Source organism: Gobius niger, assembly GCF_951799975.1.
Source record: "Gobius niger genome assembly, chromosome: 5".
NCBI classification, from domain to species: domain Eukaryota; kingdom Metazoa; phylum Chordata; class Actinopteri; order Gobiiformes; family Gobiidae; genus Gobius; species Gobius niger.
Window position 1 is genome coordinate 12637015 of NC_136856.1, and position 27747 is coordinate 12664761.

Below are 27747 nucleotides of genomic sequence, written 5' to 3' on the forward strand. Positions count from 1 at the left end.
TAATTCTGATCCGTCTTAAAAGATTAGCCCAAACATCATTACTGTCATTGGGGTTTAAGTTTATAAGACTTTTCTTCAAACAAAAAACAAAAGAATGTGTTTGGGTTAGAGGTGATGAGAGAAGATGCCTCGTCTCAAGGGGCTAGTCCTCTGGAAATAGCCCAAATACATGTCAAATATAGCCTATATGGTTGTCACCAAACCTCTTTATAATTACAATTTAACGATGGTGTTTATTGCTGGATATACAAGAGCCGTCAAAGTCAACTTAGTCATATGGCTCGAGTTTTATGGCAAAACGGGGACTTTCACTGGACACTCCCCTAAAACCTTGGACGCGGATGTCTCCGTCTCTGATTGGTCGTGGAGTCCCGGCCGACAACACCTGCTTAACTCCTTCATCCAAATTGACACCCAGGGCTCGGTGAGAAATATAGGCAGCATCCCTTCACAGCCTGTGCACATTCAGTCAGCCCCACAGCTGACCTATAGAAGACACCAAGCGGCGCTCCAGCAGTCTCACTGTGCACACACAACAGACGGGGGCTCTTTGCTGGAAGCGACAGGGAGAAGACGCAATGTTTGTCAAAGTGGCCGTGGCGCTGCTGGTTATGTCAGTGCTGGAGCAAGTGGTGCGCTCGGATAATACGGACATACACAGTCATGACATCCCCCCAGAGAAGCCTGCGGTACAGAAGGGGCGCCTGTCCTTGCAGAACACAGGTGAGTGCCGAGCAGTGGGGAATGTCACCGATTTTTGCGCGTGGCCTGGGGTTTTGTCCGGACACGTGCTTTCTGTGGAAGGCGTCAAAGCGAAGATGTGCACGAGAGGGGACGCTTCAGCCTGTATGATTATTACAACTCCAATCTCGTTGCCCCTTTTTGATCACTTTGAAACGACATCTTGTAAATACTCCCAGACGGAAATCCAATATGTTAGTAAACTATTTATAGAATGGCACAAGGTAATGGGTAATGTATACGAGGCGTGCGCGCGCTACGGAGTGTGTGCGTAATGGGTAACGTTTTGGAGAAATCAAGGTCTCATTAAAGGTGGTGTGTTTAAACAGGTTAGTTCAGCAGCAATGCCCGAAGCAAGCACTCTGTATTGCCTGGAAAATGTGTCTTTATTATGTCATAAAGCTAAGTGGGAACTGTCCTATTATATTTGAGTGCGTTTAGCAACTTCACGCTATAGGCTAAGTCTTTCGCGTCTTTACCCACAACCTGCGTCAAAACCTGAGCGCATAATTGTTATCCACATACACGCGCAGGGTTATTATTATTGTTATTATTATTATTTTCTATGGCGGGTTTAGGGCCTGGCAACACCACTGTGTAATTCAATGCACGCTGCGGCTGAGGCTCGTACGATCCAAGCACATTCTCGTGATGCCAAAACAAGCACTGCTGACAGCGGCTCACTTTTCCTGCGCACTTAAGTTCAACTCCTACAAATCCTGATTCCCTGTCCTCTGAACCTGCAGCGCTTCCACCGTCGACCCCAAGCGGAGTTGTTTTTTTTGTTGACAAAGTTTATAACAACTTTCTATGTTCGCCGTCGTTTGCTGTGGTCTCGAGACGTCTTGACGCATCTGGTGGGAAAAAAGTGTTCTCACGCCCATCAGTTATCTGCACCGAGAAAAATCACGCGTGTAATTATGTTTTACTTAGGTCAACAGTTTGGCTTTTCACTGCCAAACTGTAACTTCAGATGACTGCTTGGCGTGGTGCGCGTTTTTCCATATTAAACGAGAAATAAAAGGAGCATCAAAAGATCGCGTTCGCTCCGCAACATTTGTTTCTGTAACGACTCTCTTGCTGGTAGTCTCATAACATCTAATTATATGTAGCTTATGGTCTTAGACAGCAATTTGAGGTCACTTTACTTTCTTCTAGTAATTTATGTCCCCGCTCATTTGTTCTCCTTCTGACTGCTATGTCTAAGTGGAGAGAGAGGAGCAGCCTCGGGCCAGATTGCTATGTGCACAGCATGGCATTATGCATTTGCTTGGCAAATCTAAACGAATGGTGATTATCCTAAAACCGCGTTACCCTTCTGGGCATTTGAATACTGATGACGCGAGCCAACAAATGTCACACAAGCCACTTGTTGATGCCTGCTGACTTTATAACTGTGCTAATGCTTCTTTCACTCGTGCTCTATCTGCAATGCACCAGCTCTATGCCTGCCAGTGCAGATGGAGCATGCTGCAGAATGACACTGTAAAATATCAGTATGTGTCCCTTGCCACAATGCCTAGTTCTCTCAAGCACAGCAAAGGCATGTCTGTATTACTGTAGGTCAGTGATCACCTGTTTGAGAGCCAAACGAGGCCATAGGAACAGTGTGGTGCTGCAGACAGGAGCTATAGCTGTTAGCCTGCACCCATCATTGTGGCCCTGTATCGACTGCTCACTGCTGTAAGCAAATAATAACCTGTGCTCTTTCTCTCTCCTTTCCTCCCAAGCCGAGATCCAGCATTGCCTAGTGAACGCTGGGGATGTGGGCTGTGGTGTGTTCGAGTGCTTCGAGAATAACTCATGTGAGATTCGGGGGCTGCAGGAAATCTGCATGACGTTCCTCCACAATGCTGGCAAATTTGACTCTCAGGTATACAACTGTGTGTGTGTTTTGTGTGTGTGTGTGTGTGTGTGTGTGTGTGTGTGTGTGTGTGTGTGTGTGTGTGTGTGTGTGTGTGTGTGTGTGTGTGTGTGTGTGTGCGTGCGTGCGTGCGTGCGTGTGCGTGTGCGTGTGTCTATTAGCTCTGTGTAAAGTGGTTTTAACTGCAGGCAACATTCCTACTGCTTATCGCTGCTTCACTGCGCTCAAGAACACATTTGTTTAATTTTAGTTTTTCCCTTTTTTTTAACTTCAACATGCCTCGAGTGGTGGAAGTTTTCACAGATTTGCAGTCATACATAAACTTGTAATCTATTTTCCTCTCTCGGGACGTCCACTTCCCCCTCAGTAGACGGTGCATGTACAGTTGGGATAGGGGGTCAGGAGAAGCCAGCTGGCGTTAAGCCCTGTCAGCTCCTTTTTTATACACAGTGGAGACCGCGGCAGTGCCAAGCCAGGCCTGACTGGGGTCTTAATATGTCTATAGGGTCACATATAGGAACTCACATTTTTGGCAGATTACGCCGGCCACAAGAATGAGACAGTTGACTGCTATTTTCACCCATTTTAATCGCCCCATTAAAATCCATAGTCACACATTCATATCACATACCACACCGACACGTAAACAATATTTTATGAACAAGTTTGTGTGTCCTGTGCAAGTTACATGTCTGTTTCTTTCTGCCTTCTGGAGGATGATGAACTTTACCCTATATTGATACGATTCTGGATTTGTAACTGCTGCACTAGCTTGGTTGAAATGCATAATGATACCAAATTATACTGTCTAGCTGGACAATGGGGACTGCCAAAGTTAACTCGTATGCATGTCTTCTTGCACATCTGGCCCCATCGGTTTCCCCTTCAATTTTTCTAATTTCCAGGCATGGGATAAGCACAGAGAGGACACTGGCTTGTGACTCTCTGTGGCAGGACCATATGCTGATGCAACTAAATGTCCTTCTAGAGGGCCCATATAATGCAAATCGCCATGTTACATTTCCTCATCAAGAACTTACGCCATGTTTTGTTTCAATCACGCATGTTTCAGCAATCATATACATTGTGTCTGTCGCCGTGTTCTATGCTCAAAACACCAGCCCACACTCTGCTTTACGGCACATGGAGTAAATGATGGAGTTTCTGAGTTTTGGGCCTATAGGCTTTACTTAATAGCTACTCAAGTTTCTCTGAATTTTATCCTCATCCTCTGTTTAAATTATCCTCCCTTTCCATCATTGCTATTTGCTATCGCTTCCCTATTTACTGCTGGAGTAGAGTGTGCACCCTCTGCTGGCATATTATATAACTACACTTCATAACATATTGGGGTATTTTCTAGACACATACATTTCGTTAAGCTTTGCTAACATTATATATCAAGGCTTAGGGGTTGTTTAAAAGCCTTTAAGACCTAAATGTACTAATTGTGTCTATTTTATTTAGGGAAAGTCTTTTATCAAAGACGCTCTCAAATGTATGGCTCACGGGCTGCGGCACAAGTTCAGCTGCATCAGTCGGAAGTGCGTGTCCATAAAGGAAATGGTGTTCCAGCTGCAGAGAGAGTGCTACATCAAACACAACCTGTGCTCTGCCGCCAAGGAGAACGTGGCAGTCATGGTGGAGATGATCCACTTCCAAGACCTGTTTCCAAAAGGGTGAGTGCAGAAATGGTTCCCACATCTGAGGACTGGGGCACTTTTTACACTACTGGGCATTGCTTTTGACTTCTACTTGAGGCATTTTCAAGTACCGTTATTTGATACAATTTCTGGCCATAGTGTCAAGTTTAAAGCTAATGTGTTTTAAAAGTTATATAATATATACAATTTTAATCATCAGAGGCAGTAGCACCTTTTAATAACAAAATAAAATAAAATGCAATCGCAAGTTTGTTTGATAAACTTGCAACTACTTCTTTGCTTCTGCATCAGTATTACTACTATGAAGTAATCGTGCTCTTGAATTTTTTTGGCTGCGCTTTGGTTGATTACTTTGGAGGAACATCTTGGTCTCACTGTCCACACATGTTTACATTTCATGTGTCTTGTATAATCACGACATGGACTGAGTGTTAAGAGTTTGTGGCAGTGGCTCAAATGGTAGAGCGGGAGGTCTTATAACTGGGTTATTATTATTATTATTATTATATTATTATTATTATTATTATTATAAACCTTCAGACGGGATTGCGATGTCAATCAACTAACATTCATTTTTGTTTCTGTTTTTGATTACAATGTCTGGTTTATTGGCTTTAGCTTCTTCCCAGATTGTTACATGATCTTTCTCTTGAACTGTGGCAAGCTGGGGTTCATACCATTTTTCAGATGTTACTATTCCATATTCTTGGCAGATTTTCTAGTGGACGTGGGCAGCTGCTTTATTGTGTCGTGGAATATATTCCGTCTTTGCCAACTCTGTGCAGCCTGCTACTATATATACTGCTATATTTCCACAAACCTTACACTTAGATTGTGTTCCATCCTTCATAATATGATGGTGGTCTGCTCTAGTAGCTATTATTATGATTGTGATTATTATTATTTGTGGTCACTCCAAATGTAAATCTGATTCACTGTTGTGTGTATTCAGCCCGTACGTGGAGTTGGTGAATATTTTGCTGAGCTGTGGAGAGGAGGTGAAGGAGGCACTGACTCGAAGCGTCCGACTGCAGTGCGAACAGAACTGGGGCGCCCTCTGTGACAGCCTCAGCCTATGTTCATCTATGCCCCCATCTCCAGCCGGGTCTGTCACTGAGCAGCGACGCCCCGCTCCGCCCCAGCCTGAACCGGAGCACCCAAAGCCCCCTCGACAAGGCGAGAAGGAAAAACCCAGCAAAGTGGGGTTCAGCGTTCACTCTCGTAACCGCAGTCAAGGGCCGAGGCGCCACGGCCTGGAGGCGGGGCTAGTGGCTGAGCAGGAAGACGCCGAGGCCACCGACATCAGGAGGTGAAAACGAAAAGAACTTCTGTTGAAAAATTAACAACACTATTAACATGTTTATGCACACACGACAAGCGACACACCAACACCAAACACACAAAGACTGAGCAGAAGGAAGCCCGACTTTTCCTGTTCCTATTCCGCCCTCTCCAGTCATTCCAGCTCGGTAAACTTGCAGGGTAATTGTGGTGTAGCTGTTATGCCAGACTATAGGCCACGATTTTTATTAAAAGATCATTGTTAATAGCATGAATATTTCTAACTATTTTGGCTCTAATATAGCGTTTCTCAAATCGTACTTATTGTAAGATTTGATTATATTTGTATTATTTATTTTATTCTTTATGCGATGTTTGAAATATCAAAATGTACATAGGAAAATCTATATTTATATCAACATGTATAAATATAGTAACAATATGCAATTCTGATATTTGACATAAAATAGGGTGTGCTGTCTGTTGTCTCCTCACAGTATTGCACCCATCACACATTGGTGTGTACATAATGTACACAATGCTATTTCAAAGTGGGAATGTGTATTCTAGTTACTTGATGATAATGACAAATCGTACAGGTTTCAGGTCCAGTACTGGCACATATGAAATGTAGTGCATGATGGCTTTGGCGCCAAAATCCTATTTGTAAAGTGAAAGTCCACTCTAAAGAGGGTGCATTTAATACTATGAATAAGGACGGTTACAATTGGGTAAAAAGTGGGAAATCATTGGCTCAACTAAACTCTGTTGTGAATTTTCATCTTCTAGAGCAGTGGTTCTCAACCTTTTGGAGCTTTTGGAGCTTTTGGAGCCCTATCATAACAGTTAAAGGGGTTCGTGACCCCCCGCTCGGGTCACACCGTGAATAATTGGATCATTAGCCTACATAATTCTTAAAAAGCAAATAAAAAATCAAATGGCTAGAATAAAATAAATCAAATAACGAACACATAATGGCACTCTGGTAAAATAGCACACACAAGCGACAATAAAATATAATATTATATGAAAAAAAAAAGTATGTATATTTTATCTACATGATATGGCGACCCCCCAAATTTGTCTCGCGACCCCCTTGGGGGTCCCGACCCCCAAGTTGAGAGCCACTGTTCTAGAGGATACGTTATTATTGCATTAATCCCATTCACTTCTAACAGAGCTTCAGCAAAAGCCAAGTCTCTCCACAAAACATAATTGACCTTTTAAATATACTATTGGCGGACTCATGCATCAGCTCTCTCTAAAATAGCACAAGACTTGACACTCAGCTCTAAATCAATGTGCCTAAAACCTGTTATTGTCCACAGTGACCGCCTCTCTGTGAATGGACAATACTGTGTTATGAGAAGGTTTTAAAGCTGTTTAACCATTGTAAAGCTATTTTTTCATTCATGTTGAGCCACAAAAGTCTTCGATGTTGCACTTTGATGATTGTCAGCTGTGTTGGACTGCTGCAGGTTTAAATATTATACTAGAGGCCATCTCTAAGCACAATCTACACAATCATTTATCTTCTTAGTTCACCCCCCTCCCCCACTGACATGTTTTTAGATGATGAGAAAAGAGGCTCAAAACACAGCATCCCAATCAACATTGTCTCTTTCCTTTTTGGCAACTCGCGTCGATCAAGAGAGACGCAGCAAGGACCCAGGAATTGGGTTAAGTCCACACTTGGCGCTCGGCTGCTGTTATTCTAAATGTTATATTTACAGAGGCCACTAGAGAATTCCTCTGGGCCCAAGCCAAGAGCCTGCAGCGCCAAACTCAGGGGAGCGCTGCGAGATGTTTCTTGTGGCAATTTATACCTTGTTGGACCCCTTATGTTTTTGCTAATTTCAGGCCAGTCACATACTTTAGCTGTGAAGTGTCTGAACACCATATAGAAAGAAGAAAACGTAAAATGATTCTTTTTTTTTTTCTTTTCTTTTTTTTTTTACGGTAAATGTTTATTTTCTGGTTTACAGTGGAATGTTGTGGGACATTTGCTTCAATGTCGAGAGTATCATAAGCTCAGAGGGGTGCAATCATCAGTGAGGCTTTTTGTTTTGTCTATTTTTTTTTAATTCTTTTGTGGAAGTTGGGTTTCTTGTGAGTACCCAGCTTAAGACATAAGCTAATCCTAATGAGAATGTACTGTATGTATGTAAAGTCTATTTGTCATTGATATGGCTTTTTTTTTTTTTTTTGTAATAATGTAGTGGCTTAAATGGCTTTTCTCTATGTTTTCAGAGGACAATAAACTAACGACGCTCCCTCTCATTACTGTTCCATCATCACAACATACACTATAGCTCTGTTGGGTTTAGAGCTCACCTGTAAGACATTGGGCATCCTGTAGGTATCTTACTGATGTCATCTTGTTACCATTAAAATATTTTTGTCTCTATTTTGCATCGTAATGGTTTTTGTCTGTAGTTGTTCTCGATCAGTGGCATGAGTTAGTGGAATGTGAGTGCTTCCTATTAATGTCAGAGGCTGGTCGAGTTTCAATTCCTATTTTGCTGATTTAGGCTTTCCAGTTGTGGCTATCTTTCAAGCAAATGCCACAAAATATTAAGCATGAATGTCTAACTGTGTATAACTGTATTCAAATGTGTAATAACCATACCCCATACCCTTTAGGCGAGATTATTTCTGAATATTATGACAAAGTGGATTCTTAAGCCTCTCTGTGCTGCAGGTCTCTGTTGGTCAGGTTATACAGCCTGCAGAGACAGTGAAACGTCTCAGGTGAACGCACAGGTTAGAGACACCCTGGTCTCAGCTGACTGACTGACAGTGAAATATGGGGCTGTGTGTGTAAAGTTTCAAGGACTGGAAATATCACCGCATTCAAGGCTTTACGTCATGGCGCGATGCTTGGACTGGGATCAGTTTTTATGAGCTGTCCGGACTGAGTGCATATGGCTTCACTAAATATTTAGACCAGGAGTGTGTAAACTGTGGCCCAGGGGCCAAATACAGCCCTCAGGCCACTTTTGGTTAGATTCTAGACCTTCTGCTGAATAAGCCCACATTACAATCGACAGTACTTTTTCTTTTACTGCAAATTTAAAGTATTATTAATCATATTATCAATAAAAATGTTTTGGTGTGAGTTTGAATAAAGTGTGTTTGAGCGGGAAAACACTATTTTAACATGTTTCACTGCTTGGAGGGCTTCACTGTGACCCTCCACTTTGTATATGATTCAATACACAGCCCTAATTTAAAAATAAACTATCCTAAATGAGCTACACAGTAATTGGTTTCAATGATTTTATTTTTCTAGTCACTTTGCTTTGAGAGGTTGTATGGTTATTTATGGTAAAAATGGTTTTATGAATTATGGTGCTATGTATTAAAGACTAGACTCTAGTCTTTTATACATCCTTTTTGCCCTATTAAAGGAAATCTGCTTATCGGAGGGTATTGTTGTTGCAATAATTTTTGCTGTGGTTGGAGTTTCATTCAGTTCTGATAAATTCTGACTGTGTGAGAAGTTTTGTACCCTTTGGAAGTGCTTTGGAAATCTGCGTACCCATAGACTTCCATTATAAACTCTTTTTTGACCTTCATCTCGCAATTTCCATTTTTTATCTTCTAAACCCTTTACATTTTTTGAAAAATTAAGATCTTTATGCAATTTTCCCACATTTAACCCCTTCCCCCCTGTACAATCAGTGTTTGCCATTGACTTTCACTATAATTTCATATTTGGCCTCCCCTCTATAAATCAAGATTAAAATCATTTTCTCTCCAATTTCCATTTTTTACACTACCAACCCCTTACTGTAATGTAAACAATATGCATTTACTAGTTTTGGCCATTTTTATTTTTGAAAAATTGCAGAAGTCTGTAATTCTGCTTATAGGATACTGCTGCTAGAAAATTGGTGGTAATAGAAAAAAAAATCACTTTATGTTACAGACGGGTGAAAATATGCTAATTCCAAAGTGAGTCTACGGGACAAGTCCTGTAGTTTAACACTATGGAAGTAACTGTATTGTTAAAACTAATATTATACCAAAACAAAAACAAAAATCCCAAAATCAATCTTCCCACTGACCATTCATATGGGTGAGCCGGTCACAATGATGTCAGCCAAAGTGAAATGTGTCGTAACATTATTGAGTTAGGAGTCAATAACAGTTGCAGTGCCAATGCAAAGCCTTGGTTTCAGGATAAACTGAAAATTTGCATAATTGTATGCAGTTTGGTGCTGGAAACACTCAAAATTTCAACGTTCTATAATGTCTATAATTTCTTATCTCAAAAGCATTTCTAATGGGGCACAACTAAACTAACTGACTTTACACAAAAGATACACAGTCCATCTTCCCACTGATTATCCACACTGACAGGCCAGTCACACTGATAGTAGCCATAGTAAAAAAAATAAAATAAAATAAAAAAGTGTAATTATTAAACTATTTCATTTTATTTAACATTGCTGTTGGCCGTATGGCAAACCCTGGCATCTAAAGGGTTAATATTATTTGATAATTTAGAGTTATTGTGTCAATGTAAAGAGGATTCATACTTCTTCTCCTTTTTGTATGAAACACTTCCAAAGGAGACATTTTTTCCAAATTGACTACACAAAAATAAAAAATGCACCAAATTCAATCTTCCTACTGATTATCCACAATAGCCATAATTTAAAAAAAGTGTTATTTTAGAGGTATTGCATGTTATTTCAAATTGTTGTTTGTTGATGGCAAACACTGGCATCTAAAGGGTTAATGAATTATGGTAATATATGAAAACATCACGTCATTTTTAAGGGAACCCCTTCACGAAAAAAAGAAAGAAAGCGTTTTCAAATCCATCAATATCTGAATATTTTGTGGCGGTGTAAAGCATCGAAATACAACACAGGTCAGAGGGGGCATGAAGTTAACCGGGCACAAGGGATATAGCCCCATAATTTATCAACACAGCTCTTTAGTCACTAGAGAAATGCTGCTGGTGTGAATTCAATCTAGTTTGTAGTAACGCAGAGCGGCCACTGGGTGGTGACATTTGTCTGTTAGACCCTGAATCGGCGGAGTTAGGTGATCCGGCTCAAGGGTGCTTTTGGAAAATTGTGTTTCATTTAGCTGTGGGTTTGAAATTAACTTATTTTCCCCCCGGAAACCACGAAGGCGATAATCTTTTGTTTTTTCAGATGCATTCAACTGTTTTGTCTTGTCTTGTGTAGCCTCTGAGGGAATAATGCACACTGTAGGGGTCCTCAAACTACGGCCCGTGGGCCAAATCCGGCCTGCCGGATGATTAAACCCGGCCCCTAACATGTAGAGCACAAATTCCTGAGTATGTAAAAATAAGTCTCTAGCGCATTCCTGTGTGGAGTTATGATTTTTATTTAACTAGATAACCAGTGTACTCATTCCAGCCCCTAGGGGGCAACTTAAATAAATAAAAAAGTTGTCCAGCAGAGGGCACTGACATAAAAGAGATCAGGACATAAACAACACATTATAGCCACGTGGTAAATGAAGATTACCACCACAGAGTGTGGAGTGAATGGATAATGACTACAGTACTTTGAGAAACTTGTGACACAGGCTTGTAAAGCACAATACAAGTGTAAGCATTTAATACTTTGGTCACATTGCGCAATGATGTTTTATTTGAAAATAAAAATAAATGGAATACCTGTGGTAGCCTATTTCAAATTAAAGTGTGAAGACTTGATTACTATTTTTGGAAACCACTACAGATAAACATTTGCCTGGAATAAAGTGTTGATCTTGTGGGTAGTCGTGGGGATGACTGTGCCAGACCAGTAATCTCTACTTCACAATGAGGCATTTTGGTCTTCGTCATACAATTCTATGTTATAACCAACCCGGCCCGGGCCCCCATCACAGTCAGGAACGATAATGTGGCCCCCAGAGAAAACAGTTTGAGGACCTCTGCTGTAAGTGAACCTAACACCTTATTCTAGGTTACTTTTATAACACTGTACCATAGAAGTCATACAGAGGACAAACCCTTATTTGACCCTGAAAGATCCCCTGCAAACTCCACACACAAGGCACAGAAAGGAATTGCTCCCGGATCTTCTTGTTGGCAGGCTACATCTCTATGTATCAACTTAACCTGCTCACTGAAGGACAAAAGAAACGCCAGACAGGCTGCAACCAAAATTATATACGAAAATATTTCTATACATACATAAGAATAAGTCATGTTCTATGAAAATATAGATATTTCCATGTGGGAAAAAAATGAAAATGAATAAAATTATAAAAGTCTATAATATAATGTGCATTTATATCATCTGAGAAAGCTGTTGTTTATCATTCAGAGATACATCATAAGTGCACCATTGCATCAGTGTCCATTCTGAGCCACTGTTCATTCCTGCCTGATGAAATATGTCCTGTCACACTTGGGTGGCCACAACAATCTACGAATCAGAGAAAGGAGATGACCTCTTGACCAAACAATGGACATCTGGCAGGACCTGAAATCTCTGAGCTTACTCACGGTCGGCATGGCAACGCGGCTTTATCAATATGGAGGCAGGAGGCAGCAGCTCGAAAGGGGAAGCTCGAATGGAGAAACCTGAGCTGGCCCTCTGTGGATGCTCTGTCTTCTACTGAACTAATGAATTAATGACCGGCCGCTGAAGTTGCAGGATGAATGATTTAAGAGCTGTCCAAGGTGAGCCGAGCTGCACACTAGCAATGCACACTGGGAGGACGCATGCAGCTTGTTTGTATGAGGCTTCCACATATTTGGGTTGCACATTTTGTTAACGCTTAATTGTGGAGTTCATTGTTGGGGTCTCATTGTGTATTTGTGGAGTATTAGCATTGGCTTCCTAATGAGGTGTCAGAAGATTATTATAATAAAGAAATTGTTCAAACTACAGCAATTGACTGAACAATCTCTATTACACAAGGCTGGAGGAGCATCTTAGCTCTATCTGTTGTTTTCATTGGGTAGAATGTGAGGTTCTTTTAGTGAAACATTGCGCTGATTCCATAGTGATAGTTTTAATAAGGAATATCATTGATCATATTGCCACATATCACCTCTGAGTTACAGTTGTGCTCAAAAGTTGACGTACCCTGGCAGAAGTTTAGATTTTTTGACTGTTTTTTTAACTATTTAAAACTGTTTTTTTAAACTATTTTGACTATCACTCATAGCTAGTGATTGTGTGAAGCCATTTATGGTGAAACAACAGAGTTTGCTATTTTGAAATCATAATGAAAAAAGAAAGTGATCAAAAGTTTAATACTGTTGCCCCTTTAACATCAATGACAGCTTGGATTCTTTTGTGATAGTTGTGGATGAGGTTCTTTATTTTTCTGATGCTAAAGTGGCTCATTCTTCTTGGCAAAAAGCCTCCAGTTCCTGTAAATTCCCTTTTCACAGTATGGTGCACTTTTTTTTGTCAACAAGGCCTATGATGGCCTATGGTTCTCTGATGCCACTTTTTAAATCATTATGAATAAAGAAAGTACCAAAAATGATCCCGATCCAAAGTTTACATACCCCCGTTCTGTGTATGACCCCCTTTAACATCAAAGACAGCTTCAGAGTCTTTTGTGGTAGTTGTGGAGAAGGTTCTATATATAATCTAATGGCCAATTCCTCTTGATCATAAACTTTTGATCATTGTTGTTTTTGGTACATTCTTTTTTCATGATGATTTAAAAAGAGCAAACTCAGTGTTTTCACCAAAAATGGCTTCACACAACCACTAACTATGAGTGAAAAGAAAAAAACAACAACTTTAATTTCTTTGAAAAACAGTCAAAAAGATACAAAATTCTGTCAGGGTATGTAAACTTTTGAGCACAACTATATATACAGAACCATCTCCACAACTACCACAAAAGAATCCAAGCTGTCATTGATGTTAAAGGGGGCAATACACCATATTAAGAACAGGGATACATGTAAACTTTTGATCAGGGTCATTTTGGTACTTTCTTTTTTCATCATTATTTAAAAATAGCAAATTCAGTTTTGTCACCATAAATGGCTTCACACAACCACTAACTATGAGTAAAAAAAAAACATTTTCATATTCTTTGAAAAATAGCAAAATAAATAAATAAAAGATTCTGCCAGGGTATGCAAACTTTTGAGCACAATTGTATGAAGAAGACCTTCCTCATTCCTTCGCCTGCAGTGGTTTTTGTTGCATTATTTTTTGTTTAAAATGCTGAGACGATACACTTTTGTCACAATCTGATACTTGTTGCGATACAAGGCAAGGCAAGTTTATTTGTGTGGCACATTTCATGTACCAGACACCCAAACACAATAAAAATGCAGTAAAAAGCATTAAAACACAATAAAAGCATATTAAAAATGAATTAAAATTCCTTACAATACAATCAATTGCCATTGGCAGCAGTAAAAAGGTGTCCTTTCAGCCTGGACTTAAACATGGTCAGAGTTGAGGCCTGTTTCACATCCTCACGGAGACTGTTCCAGCCTTTTGCTGAAACGCAGCCTCACCGTGTTTGGTGGTGACTCTGGAACCACCAGGAGACCCCTCCCTGAGGATCTCAGGGCCCGAGGTGGTTCATACACCTGTAACATGTCCGAGATGTACTTTGGTGCCTGACCATGAAAAGACTTGTACACAAGCAGACCTGTTTTATATATTCTCTGTGACAGAAAGCCAGTGCAGAGACCGGAGCACTGGACTAATATGGTCGTATACAGTAACTATTGCTTTTGTTTACCAATATCTACCACAAAATGTGTAAATAATAAAACAGTCATGTGTCCAAAAGTGTCCACAACAAAATGTGACAAAGTGCTTAACTGTTCCAGTAGCTTCATTTAAACAAAAAGCTATAAGCTTCTCATTCCTGGTTAAATAAAGGTCAATAATAAAATAATATAATAATAATTTTATAAAATACTTCAAGAAACAAAACTTTGAGAAATAGCATGCTAACTTAAAGGGACTATACGGAGTTTAAAAATGTTAAAATTATGTATTTTCCAGCCGTGTCCTAATGTGTAGAATGAGCTCAGACCTGTTCACCACAAATGCCTCTAAAATCTTGCACTGTCACTCAGTTGTTACTTCGGTCCAAAGTGCAGACATGCACGAGCTTAATATAGAAGGTGCAGTTACATGCATGCCCTGAGGTGACAGTAGTGAGTATAAAATGGCCAACTTGCATCTAGCCCCTTTAACATATTTCATAAAAATATTGAAAGTACCGATACTTTGATAAAGTATTGACACCTGGTATCACTGCAAAACTGTTGCGATATATTGCAAAACAAATAATGTTTACTCATATCCACTCTCTAATATCCTCAAGATCTACTCCTTAAGGTCAGTGGCCTAAAGACAGCTCATGAAACAGCTTCACTTCTGAAGCATAACCTCAGTCTAGTCTCTTCTTCAAATTCCTAACTAGAAACAACTGGCCAAGTCACCTACATTTGACTTTATGATGAGAAACGTGCAGCTCAGGCCACCGTTGTGTCTTGTTAAACCACCCCGACAGGCCCAGCAGCGCATGAGAGGGGGGTGTAACTGCTGTGACATGACAGGATTCAGGCAAAGGGTGGGTCTGTGTTTGGGGACAAAAAGTTAAGAAAGAGGACTTGAGCATTTAATTCAAATTACTATGGTGAAAGTTAAAGGAAATGATATATTTTAGTGTATGACAGGCATACAGCAAATCAATGTGTTTATTCCCCTTTGGTCTCAGGATCACCACTGCTGACCGCACAACCTCTTGGTTCAGTGTTTTGTATAGATTTTCCATATGCTTCATGGGTGATACACTGTTGTTGACACAATCTTTTGGCTTGGAACTGGCACTAACAAGACATTGTTTTGCACACTTATTTTACCCAAAAGAATCCTCCACACATATTCATTCACTGGGCCAGTGAGAGTGGACAGAAAGAGGACACACTGTGAGGCACAGGGTTGGATATCGTTACCCTCTTGGCAGGAGTCTTGCCCCTGCACATCACATGAATATTTATACCTAATAAAATAAAACACTGAATGCAGCTCTGTTAATTTTATAGGCTAAAATGAAATAAAACACTCATACTGAATGTGTGTCAGCTGTTGCCTAATGTCCTTGTGGAGAGTGGAGAGAATCATGACCTCACTAAATGAAATTAGGATTATGGACATTACATCATAAATTGCTTTAGACAATGTCCTGTTATGTTGGTAAACAGAGCCAAGCCCACCTCTAACTCCAAGTGATATGAATCACTCTTTCAGCAGGATTGTGGGCTGAAAATAGCAGCAGATTATTTTAATGGGATTGCGATGCTGTCGCAGTATTATCTATCAATAAAATCATGTACAATAAGACGTCATCACGCTGTAGCCCAGTGCTAAATAAACTAATAAACAGACAGAGGTGAAAGAGTAAAATCATTTAAGTTATCCGAACTGATGGTGCAACTCACAGGGCTTGGTTCAACAATATTGGTATTTAGCCTATCTTAATGTTTTTCCAATTTGTTTGATTATTCATTCAACCCAGTAATACCATTTTATTCTACTACATTTGCCTTATAGTCCTGCATTGAGCACAGTTTTAGTGAACTCAGATCTGATTTCTCGTTGCAGCCAGGGGGGTCTATGGCTCGGGCTGGTTTGTTGTTTTGCCTCAAGGTTTAAGAGAGTTTCAGTAGTTTGTGCGTGTCTCACATGTTTAAACATGACTTTGCTCAGATTTGTGTGTGTGTGTGTGTTCTTGTAATTGTGTAAATTACAAACAATGTAAAACATTGTGAGGACCAGTTTGTTTTTAACCAACAGAATGAGTATATTTTTGTAAAGTGAGGACATTTTGGGTGGTCCTCACTTATTTGAAGGACTGTTTGAGGGTCAAGATGTGGTTTTAGGTTTAGGGTTAGAATTGGGCTAAGATTAGGGTTAAGGTTAGGGACTTAGGGTTCGGGGTTAGGGTCTGGGTAACACATTATATCTATGAGTGTCCTCACTAAGATAGCATTACAAACATGTATGTGTGTTCTTGTACTTACGACATTGTGAGGACCAGCCTGAGTTTTTAACCAACAGAGTGTAGACATTTTTGAAAAGTGAGGACAGTTTGAGGGTCAAGATGTGGTTTTAGGTTTAGGGTTAGAATTGGGTTAAGATTAGGGTGAAGGTTAGGATTAAGGTTAGGGTTAGCGTTTGGGGTTTAGGGTTAGGGGTCAGGGTCTGGGTAATACATTATATCTATGCGTGTCCTCACTAAGATAGAAGTACAAGATTGCGTATGTGTGTGTGTGTGTGTGTGTGTGTGTGTGTACAATGCATTGCCTAAAATACCTGAGTTTGTGCAGTTCTAGGTTTGTTCCTGGCTTAGAGTAAAGGCTAGGTAGTTACTTTGCTATTAACCAAGCAATTATAGGCCACACCGATGGTTTATAACCTGCACAGGCGTCTAATCATATTATGATTGCAGGTCTTTACAACCATCTCACATACAGTACTTCTTTTAATCATTAATTTACATTCCTCCCAACTCCTCCCCTGAATTAAAAGGCGTCCTTATTTGGAGGAGAGCGTCTTTAGAGCAAGTGCATTCATTGAGAACGAGTGAGGTGGGCGTAATTCACACACCGATGACCCAATCAGACCACAGACCTCAATCTGCGGCAGGCGGGGCCTCGAAGGGAAATCCTGGCGCGCATTGGCCGGTTCGCGATTGCGGGGGCAGGGCTTGTAGACGGAAGTGTGTCCCGACTGGACCAGCTGTCATCTAGAAGAGAGGGGAGACCATTAACACCGGCTGCTTGGGAAATGCAGAAAAGGAAAAAACGCTGAAATATGGAAACATCAAAACGATAAGGTCATGACGCCAAACTGAAGGTAGCTACTGCACGACTGAACAACACACATTTACGCGTGTTTTACGGCCGCGGTTAGTGCGCCAGGCTGCCACTAGATGCGAAAAAAAATGATGGCAAGGGTGGTAGGCTGTGTGACATTGAACATACAGGACGCGAAACAGACGAGGTCGTTTAAAGAGCCGCACACCCAACTTGTCATGTCTCGGAAAATTCCTCTGTCCTTCGATGTGAGCAGCGTCGCGTTTGCGGAGAGAAAGTCAAGCGAGTGTAAGGCAGTGAGAGGGTTTATTGCACCTAGATGTGCGCTACATATGCTACGTCTCTGCGGCTTTCGGCTATTATGTTAGCGGCTAGCGGCTTGGGAAAGGGAACTACCCTATATTCAGAAGAGACAAGGACGTCATCGGCATTTTCCTGCATTTAAATGGTCGCGTACGAGGAGGTCACTGCTGAAAAGGGGATAAATCGGTCGGTGCAGTTGCGAGCACAGCGTGTTCCCTTTACGTGCAAATGTAATGCGCAGATGATAATTGTGCGTTGCTCTGTGCGTGACTAATAGGGCACATGGAAGGTATCGAAGCAGCTGTTAGCTTGCTGCTACTAGCTGCCTATTACGACCTCTGGAGACGCCAGGTTTACCGGGACAAGCTGCTCGCGCTTGCCTTGGTTGGGCAGGATGTTTTCCGTGGTAGTCTGGCCCTGCCTGCTCTCCGTGTTGTATTTCATCCAGGCCTCCCATGGCTTGGCGAGTCAATGATTTAATCTCACTGATTGCATCACAAGACTAGGGAGGGTACAGCCCCGGCGCATTACTGCATTTGACTAGGCTTGTGTTTTTAAATGGCCAAACCAAGTTGTGCTGTCACTTTGCTTATGCTGTCACTTCTTGCAGCTGATTCGACTTTATCTTTTTTTTTGTGCATTCAGGAAAACAAAAAAAGGTGAAAGCCAAAACCTATTTGGAGATTCACTGGGCGTCCTAAATGGGGGACTACGGGTTTGGAGTCCTTGTGAAGAACGGCAGCGGTAACAAGTCTGGTTTTCCTGTAAGGATCCCACCTCACCTTCAACCCCAGAACCCTCACCACCCTTCGAACCCCCCGAGCCCCCCTTCCTTTGTAAATAACACCTGCTCCACCAATGGGGGCAGTGCCTGGCTGTTCCCTGCCGTAGCCCAACACAGTAACATGCAAGATGAGATTCTGGAGTCAGACAAGTCCAAGCCCTTGGAGCTGCAGGACATTCAGGAGAAGTCTCAGAGTCAGGTTCAGCCCAGCAGCCCGCCGGGGCAGCAGGAGCCTGGCGTAGCCCTAGGGGAGCTGGAGGGAGCTCTGCCTGAAGAGGGTTCATTAGAGAAGGGCTCACTGGAGAGCAGTGCAGGCAAGGAGAAGCTGAGGATGGACTCGCCGGTCTTAAGTGGATTTGACTACCAGGAGGGTTTGGGAATGGTCACAACCTGTGCACAGTCCACCTCTTCATCCTCATCCCTCACCAGCTTCAATAACTGGTCTCCAGCTGTCCCATCCACCCAGTCTCCTGTGGTTGGTGAGGACGTTGGAGGGTTCTTTGGTCCCCCTGGCTCTAATGCAAATGGCCCTCCGCTGCTGTTTCAAAACTTCTCGCATCACGGCGGACCAAGCTTTGGCGCTGGCGGCAGTTTCTCCCAGTTAGGACCCGTCTCCCAACACCATCCCGCTCCTCCGACCCCGCACCCTCAGCACTTCCACCCACACGGCCAGGGCGTCCCGCAGCAGCACAGACGCTCTCCTGCCAGCCCCCACCCTCCTTCCTTCCCCCCTCACCCTCATCGCACTGGGGCGTTCACACAGCTGCCACACCTCGCCCCCACTCAGAGCAAGCCTCCTTCACCTTGGGGAAGTTACCAGAGCCCCTCAACTCCCACGTCCACCTCATGGAGCCCCGGTGGGTACGGCGGGTGGGGCGGTACGCAGGGGGTCCGTGAGTATCGCCGAGGTGTCACCGGAGGAATGACAGGCCTTAACTCCATCTCTCCACTGAAGAAGTCCTTTAATAATAACCAGGTATGACTGACTTTAGTCTATGCATATGGATAGGTTTCAGTCACATGACCTTTTCCTGTTTATAGATGTCATTTTGAGGACTTTTCGTACATGGGTAGTCTAGTACATGGTACTTGCATTCGTTTTCTACATTGTCTTTATGTAGCCTGTTTTAATAGCTATCAATCATTTTCAATGTGTGGGCTTTTGTGAAAATCACTGTTTGCTCAAAAATAGAATACTAAGATGTGGAAAAACGCAACTGTTTTTAGGTTCCTTCTCAGAAATTTCCCAGAAATAACTCCGGCTTCAGTCACAAGGGCTGGGTGGAAGACAGCATGAACCGCAGTGACAACATCTATCCTTTTCAGGTGGGTAAATCGGGCCTGCCTGAATGCTTAATGTAGCTAATATACCACACAAAACTGACTGTTGTTTGCCTTCTCTGCGGCAATTTGAAAATAAGTCTGCTGTCTATTCTCATGCAGCAATCCTGTTTAACACACGTATCTGTATCCAATCCCTGTAATGAGCCACTGAGCAAAACAGGATGACAGTGGAGCTGACTAAATGAATGAAGTGAATTGTACTGAGAGCGTTCATGTCGAAGGCCTTATCTCGATCCTTTGGTTAAAGAAAAAGCCCTGTCATCTGCTCCGATCACATGATTTCCCTGTTGTGCTTATTTAGTTTTGTGCTCTCAGCAGCTGTGTAAGATCTATATAAACCGCCTGGACTCAATTTGAAAGTAGAAAATTGTTACTTGATGATTTTAGAATTAAATGTTTATTATTTTGGTTGCTCGCATTCAAAGCATCACTGTCCACGCAAGATCCAAATTATTACAACCAAAAAAGGGTTGGGATGACGCAAAGCGTTTTTTTTGTTTGTGTTTTTGCCCATCCTATACTAGGTTAATAAACTAAACAACATAAAAACAACCTTTTTTCCCAATAATTTCACGTTCTATAACGATATAACTGTTATGCGATGCCTAATTTGACAAATTCATTACATATTCATAAAATAGCACGATGAACACACACATAATCACATAATTTAATATGAATAGATTATATCCCATTTCACTGCTTTTTAAAATTTTGACAGAGGATTTATTAACTTAAGTTTGTCACTAAGGTCAATCCATAATTTTACTCTGACGTCTGAAATTTGGCACTAGTTCTTATTATTCTTGGTTCAAACCAAAGCAAACCTCTTTTTGACTAAATCTGAATTGGTTTTCAAATATAATCAGTCCATATGTCCAATTCTATTGTCTGTTTGTCTGTTTCCTAACTTTAGTTTAATCAGATTTAAATCGACTGTGATATTCTAATCTTGCCCTGTAGGCCTGTCATGATAATTACTACAGTGACTTTTATCCAAGAAATGACAGATAAAGACTATATTTTTGGGCTCAATATTCATTGTCAGTACATTTATTTACATCTTTTTTCACATGTTCCTGTTTTATTTTAATAGAGACTTTTAGAACAAAAGAATACTAAGATTTTGGCTGATTCATTGGCATCAAGTGGTCCTTAATATCGTTTATTGTAATATGTTCCTGCCTCAGTAAATCAAACTTGAACTATTTCTATCATGACAGGCTTGTTGCCCAGTCTTGACAATGATGGCAGAGCACTTTTTTTTTTTCTTTCTGACGACGACGATTTTATTTGTAGTTTTAAAATACTGTAGCTCAGCGGAATGTAAAACCCATGCCACAGCGTTTCAAATGTTGATGTTACTTATGTGAGGAGGCTAAGTGTTGTTTTTGCTCTTCTTTTTGCAGGAGAGAACGCGGCCCTTTGATGGTTTCAGTATGCAATCTCTGGAGAACTCCCTGATTGACATTATGAGGGCTGAGCAGGATTCCTTGAAAGGTTAGTTCCCACACTAACAATGGTGAGGTGGAGATGGGCTTACTCATCGCTGCTTGTGCATAAATAAAGGAATTGTCAGACTTTTGTTTTACAACAAGCATTAATTGTGCTGGCAATGAATTAATTGGCATGTAGTACAAGGTTAGGATTTAGCATGCACCTCAACTGACTGGAAAAATGGTGCATTTAAATACTTTTTTTTAAAAGTCTTTTGCTATTGTTTACTTTGTGATGAAAGGTGTTGAAATGTGAGAATTGTGTCCACACTGGAATGACGGGCCCAAGTATACACAGGTTGGCACCTGATTTGTATGATGTGTAGGGTTAATGCAGTTGATCAGGTCTTGGTTCAGCAACATTACTGTATGTGAGTTGTGACCGAAGAATGAGATCAGGTAACTACCAGAATATACTGAATGACCATAGTGATCTATTAATGGATCTTTTTCTTTCATAATGGTACAGGCAGGCTTCATCGGGCACACATTTTATATTATATAGCCCAATATCACAACAGGAGTTGCCTCACAGGGCTGCACAAACAGTAAAACAATGAAACAAAACAATGTAACGTTAAGGCGGCGTTCCGACTCTCCAATCATCAATTCAAGATCTTGGTAAAAAAATGAATGCAACACTGGACGGAAATAAATCTTGTGACATTGCAGAAGCTTATCGGAACAATGCCACAGCGAATTTGTGCCGTAATCCAAGCTAAAGGCAGTCCAAACAAAAATATTACAGTGCATGACCTATATTGTGGGAAACATTTTTTTGGCCTGGCAGCATACGAGGTTCTTGAAGCTTTCAAATTGCTTATTCTGTCAACATATTTTACATTTGTTTTTATATAGAATTAAGTCACTTCTTTTCAATGGCCTTTCAATGAAAACCTATACACACAATTATGCCATTGGATAAGATTGCAGGACTGCTCTCCTTTTTAAAATGCTGTTGAACTCTTATAATACACTTAGTGCAATGCTTGTTTGAAACTTAATAAAACAAACTAATGCTATTTGTTTTGTAAGCATAATTGTTATTGGATGACACTTTAATAAGGTCTTTCATGTTTTTCTCATGTAGGTCGCTATAGCTTCTCTCACCAGGGTGGAGATGGACCTCTACCTATGAATGGTATGTGCCAAGCCTACAGAAGCATACTGGCTTTGTGGCAGTTATAAGGGTCTAAAACGAATGGGGAACAATTGTGGCTTCACGTTACAGTCGGGTTATTCTTTGACTAAAATGGCAGTCACAATAGTGTTAGTGTGACTTTACACTGTCTCTGTTTCAATAGTGTTTTGTTGTTTTACATGCAGCAAGAAATTATGGCAGACGACGAGGTAATCATTATTTGTGGATCTTGACTGTTTTACAGAAGTATTTGTTGAAATTAAATTACACAATTACTGTCTGTGATTTGTGTGATTGTCAGTAATTGTCTTAAATGTTGAAGGTATAGTTCTAAATGGCTTGTTTTGAGCTCCATTTTTTCTTAACAAAGCATGCACTGTTAATTTTCTTTTGTCTAAACTTGAAATGTGGCCTGTTTTTCCTTTATGCATTTTATTGATGACTCATAATCATTGTAATAAGCTGCAGTATGAGTCCTTGTGTGACCCTTGATAGAGAGCAGCTCAGTAATTCATATTTCTCGCTGCAGGCCATTCTTCTCTGTTCCCGATGGAGGATGAGCGCACTTTCGGAGAGGATGAGTCTGGAGACCAGGGACTTGGTGGACTGGGATCAGCCCACTGTTTTCCACATCTCAACGGAGAACGAGTGGAGCGATATTCCCGCAAGGTGTTTGTCGGAGGGCTGCCTCCGGACATAGATGAAGGTAAAGCTAAGTGCAATTTACCCCGTACGTTATATTACCCCGTAATGTTTGATGAGAAGAAATATCTTAATTATATAAACATTTTGAGTTTTTTTTGACTGACCTAAGTAACCCCTTTCTGTAAACAGATGAGATCACTGCCAGTTTCCGACGATTTGGTCACTTATTTGTAGACTGGCCTCACAAGGCAGAAAGCAAATCCTATTTTCCACCAAAAGGTGAGCTCCATATCAAATCATGTTGTGAGCATTGGTGTTGAATATGGGGACAATGAGATTAGGCAAATATACTTTATCGCTGTATACAAACCATGTTGTTTATTCTCCTTGAAGGATATGCATTCCTACTTTTCCAAGATGAGAGCTCAGTTCAGGCTCTGATTGATGCCTGCATTCAGGAGGATGGCAAACTTTACCTGTGCGTTTCCAGCCCAACCATCAAAGACAAGCCTGTGAGTTTGCGTATATGTGTAATATGGCTGAATCTAAACAAACATTAAATAATATTGTCCTTTTCTGTACCACAGGTTCAAATTAGGCCCTGGAACCTTAACGACAGTGACTTTGTCATGGACGGCTCCCAACCTTTGGATCCAAGAAAGACTATATTTGTTGGGGGTGTTCCTCGTCCTTTACGTGCAGGTTTGTCACAGTACAATGGCATGCTTTTAGCAGGATCTAGCCTGGTCTCACTAATGTCAATTGTCGTCTTTTCTAGTGGAGCTGGCCATGATCATGGACCGTCTGTATGGGGGAGTGTGTTATGCTGGTATCGATACAGACCCTGAACTGAAGTATCCAAAAGGGGCGGGGCGAGTGGCCTTCTCCAATCAGCAGAGCTACATAGCAGCCATTAGTGCCCGATTTGTTCAACTGCAACATGGGGAGATAGATAAACGGGTGAGTTTGTTTTAATTATATTGTATTTATCAAACTTTACTTGTTGGCATCTTGATCTTTTGAAAGGTAACTTTTAAAAGTAACCTTGTTACTCTTCTGGAAAACTTAATTGTTTCTTAAATGTTTCTGGGCTAAGGCGTTGGAGTACGGCTGCGTTACCAATAATGAGCATCTAAATCTAGCTTTTATTTGACAGTCGTGTTTTCCGACCCTGAAAGCTCCTCTTTATAAGCTAAGCTGTAGAATCCCACACCCTGCCAACATCTGCTTGATATCAGTAATTACATAAATAATGGTCTGATTAAGCCACTGCTCTGTGTTTTAGGCTATTTTTGTATTTATACTGACAAATTACATCAACAGCCTACTACAAGAGGCTTCAGCATGAAGCAGCCTTAAAAGCAATGAAACTGGCAACAGTTGGGTAAAGATGAACATATTGGCCTTCACACAGAGTTTGTCAGCAAATCTTATGAGTAAAACTCACCTATTGCAAGCAAGATATTGCCTAATTTAAAAAGAAAAGTCCAAACTGGTTAAGGAACAGTGGCAGTGTCATGAGCACTGAAATGGCCAAAACTAATGTCACATTACAAAAAATCAGAGTTACCATCAACACTACATTTTGTTTCTAACTACTTGCAGTGAGGTACAGAATGATTCTGTGCCTAAATGATTCCTCTTTAACACGTGTTTGCCCGCTGCTCCAGGTGGAAGTGAAGCCATATGTCCTGGACGACCAGCTGTGTGATGAGTGCCAGGGCACTCGCTGTGGGGGGAAGTTTGCTCCGTTCTTCTGCGCCAACGTGACTTGTCTGCAGTATTACTGCGAGTACTGCTGGGCCGCTATCCACTCTCGGGCTGGACGAGAGTTTCACAAGCCGCTGGTGAAGGAAGGAGGAGACCGGCCCAGACACATCTCCTTCCGCTGGAACTGAGGCGAGAGGGATGGGGTGGGGCATGATGCAGAAGGGGAGGATAGGAATAGGGTACGGCAATGATCTGAAAAAATGCACTTTTCTTTTAAGTTAAAATACTTAATTTATTTTTTTATTTTCATTTTAATTGGGCCTTCTAAAAGAAGAAATGTTATATAAGTGAGAGAAAATCCATTTATGTTTGGACGTTTAATGTGCATGAGCATATTGATACAGAAGATTTGGATTTAGATGTTTTCTGACTTGACTTTTCTTTTAATGTTGGCTGGCAAAGCTGCTTACATTTGTTGTCAAGAGAAACATAAATTTATTTAGGGTTCATCATACCTGAATCAGTAACTAACTAGTTGAGTTGAAGAAGGGGCATTTTGTGTTTTTTGCTTGTAGGAAAGGAAACAACTGTACCATTTACCAAAGGTTGAAGTGTAAAAGATTTGTAAGAGAAGAGACGGAGCAGCATTTAAAATGGCCGAAGGGTTGAGTTTATAAGCAGCCTTTTGTATCGCATCTGGCCACATCACTAAATTCTCCCCTCAGTCTGGCACACATTTAAGATGCTGGCTTAGTGCTTTTAGGTCTTGGTTCAAATAGACACTTTGTAACAAGAAAGGGCAAACCAAAGATTGGCCTAAAACACGGACTAAAGCAGATCTAAGGTTGTTGGAACAATATGTGGCCTCTTGTCATTGTGGAGGACTGCTGAAGTTTTTTGTTTTGTTTTGTTTTTAAGTTTTGGTTTGTAAATTTCAGCTAAAATCGACACAGCCCTCAGGGTTCAGGTATTGGCAGTAGTATTTGTTCACTTTATATTGTCAGGGATATTAGCACTGGAAGCTAACATGCTAACGTAGTACAAACTAATGGGAATGCACAGTCCAGTTTCCCTGAGCTGTCCTCATGGTGCACCACTGCACGCTCTACCAGACTGGAGCTTCTATCACAAGTGTTGTGGGTGGATTTGGTAGTAGGTAGAATTTGCTGTCACAGAGATAAAGATATTATTTTATACATGGCCTGCTGATTTTTGTACAGTGTTTTATAGCTGATTATTTTGTCATGAACATATATACATTTATTATGCACTACTTTTCTAAATATTTTTTTCAATAGTCATTTTAGGCACATTTTTCACAGATGGGAGAACTCCTTTTGCAATACCTCATTTTTTTCACTTGATGAAAAATAATTTTGTACCTTTGTTACGAAGAGATCTGCATTTATGGTAAACTTAATTTAAAAAAAAGAAAAATGAATGATATTAATATAATTTTCAATTAGCTTTTATATATTTAAGTGCTGGTAAATCTGAAACATGTCTGGTGCATTGGTGTGATTCTGTAGAATTAAAAAAGGCTGCTCTTAGCCAGTTATATGTGGATTTTCCTCTGTCCTAATGAACAGGATCCTATGGCATGACAAGACCTTTGTAAACTGGTTTTGATAGTCTTGAAAATATATTCTGATATTTGCTCCTTGGTGTAGTCGATGAGGTTATCTGTAGGGTAAATGTTTTGGCTTTGGTCAATGTGAATCCCCTGAATCACCGGAGTGAGTATCGGCTGTTTGAATATTTAGATCCTCTTTCTGGGACTGCCTGTAAGTTCTACTTATTCTTGGCATGCATAACGTAATACAGAAATAACATGGCTAGTGTTAATGCAGGACCTAATGTAAATTAATGCACTAGATCTCCTTTTCCTTACCGACTTTGGTTTCCGTAACTCTGAGATCTCTTGTAGCCTCTCTTTACATGATGAGTCTGCCTTCCTCACACAGACATGATGTTTATGCAATCTACACCGTAACAACACTTTGGATGCGTTTTGTATTGTAATATAGAGGACACTCAGTAGGACGTAGGCGAGGAGACACTTGACCCCTTTGTGATGTGGCATGCTTTGGGACATAACCTGAATGTGATTTAATGTTGCAAGTTATAACTTTGAGCCATTATGTGCAATACTTATTCTTTCCAGATACAAGTCTCTGCAGTGTATGTCATTTAATCCCTATAAACCATGCAGTCATTTACACATTTGTTTCCTATTGTTCATACTGATGTCTGCAAGAAAAGAAACTAATTTATACCTAAATTTATTTTTAAACATTAGTTTTGTGCTTATTTACTTATTTTGCTACTACCATGCTACTGTGATTGAAAACATTGTACATACTAGGTCGATAATGTATTTAGCGTTTGCTATATTTTCAATTGAAATGTATAACTATCATTTTGATCAGATTTTGTTATATTTTTGGGGTGATGTGTTTAACTTGTTGATGTGTCTAGTTTTTCTAATTGCTGTATTGTGCTCAATGTTTTCAGATGAAAAAAAAAATTATGTCTATTAGTATTACTTGATTGCAAAATTTCAATAGTTTTTAATTATATGCTGGGAAGGTTATATTTATTAACTTTTTTACCTGAAATTATTTTGACTTTTTTTTCTTTCATTCAGTCATTTCACATTTATACGCAAGTTTAAATTTTTATATTTTCTTCCTTGATTGATTTCTGCGAAAGTACAAGACGTCAGTTTTTATAGTTGGTTTGTAGTACTGAAGTAAAACAAAGATCTAATGTCATTTATTCATTTGCTGCCAACTGTTTGTAACTGTATGCATACATTTGAAGTATTTGTAATGTGAGATGTTGAACGAATAAAACAGCTGTGAGGAAGAAATACTCTGTCAACATAATTTGTGTTTTTTTTTTAATCTACAATTACAATAATTCCAGCAGGCTTTTACAATATTGACCGACACTCACTAGG

At 40.6% G+C, this 27747-nt stretch overlaps 2 protein-coding genes across 3 annotated transcripts; both read left to right on the forward strand.

The window, feature by feature from the left end:
* The first annotated feature begins 399 nt into the window (after positions 1-399).
* Positions 400-6315, forward strand: stc2a (stanniocalcin 2a). The gene is made up of 4 exons (XM_079556604.1): positions 400-723; positions 2472-2614; positions 4073-4284; positions 5222-6315. Exons 1-4 carry the CDS (start codon positions 579-581, stop codon positions 5580-5582), a joined length of 861 nt encoding a protein of 286 aa, XP_079412730.1. The 5' UTR covers positions 400-578; the 3' UTR covers positions 5583-6315.
* A 12051-nt stretch (positions 6316-18366) lies between these two features.
* Positions 18367-27627, forward strand: LOC306962817 (cytoplasmic polyadenylation element-binding protein 4-like; the record flags this gene model as incomplete). Of its 2 annotated transcripts, XM_079556118.1 has the most annotated exons (11): positions 18367-19425; positions 19677-19775; positions 21203-21293; positions 22380-22430; positions 22616-22639; positions 22960-23136; positions 23265-23354; positions 23469-23587; positions 23663-23777; positions 23854-24035; positions 24746-27627. In XM_079556118.1, 11 exons carry the CDS (start codon positions 18367-18369, stop codon positions 24971-24973), a joined length of 2235 nt encoding a protein of 744 aa, XP_079412244.1. In that variant the 3' UTR covers positions 24974-27627. The 2 variants fall into 2 exon arrangements, with proteins under 2 accessions (XP_079412244.1, XP_079412245.1); XM_079556119.1 differs by lacking the exon at positions 22616-22639.
* Between the last annotated feature and the right edge of the window lie 120 nt (positions 27628-27747).

Bases quoted from the DNA above. Each gene is read 5' to 3' on its own strand.
- stc2a (XM_079556604.1), top strand. From the start codon at position 579: ATGTTTGTCAAAGTGGCCGTGGCGCTGCTGGTTATGTCAGTGCTGGAG. The intron at 724-2,471 runs GTGAGTGCCGAG...TTTCCTCCCAAG, and splicing joins CCTGTCCTTGCAGAACACAG to CCGAGATCCAGCATTGCCTA. The intron at 2,615-4,072 runs GTATACAACTGT...TATTTTATTTAG, and splicing joins CTGGCAAATTTGACTCTCAG to GGAAAGTCTTTTATCAAAGA.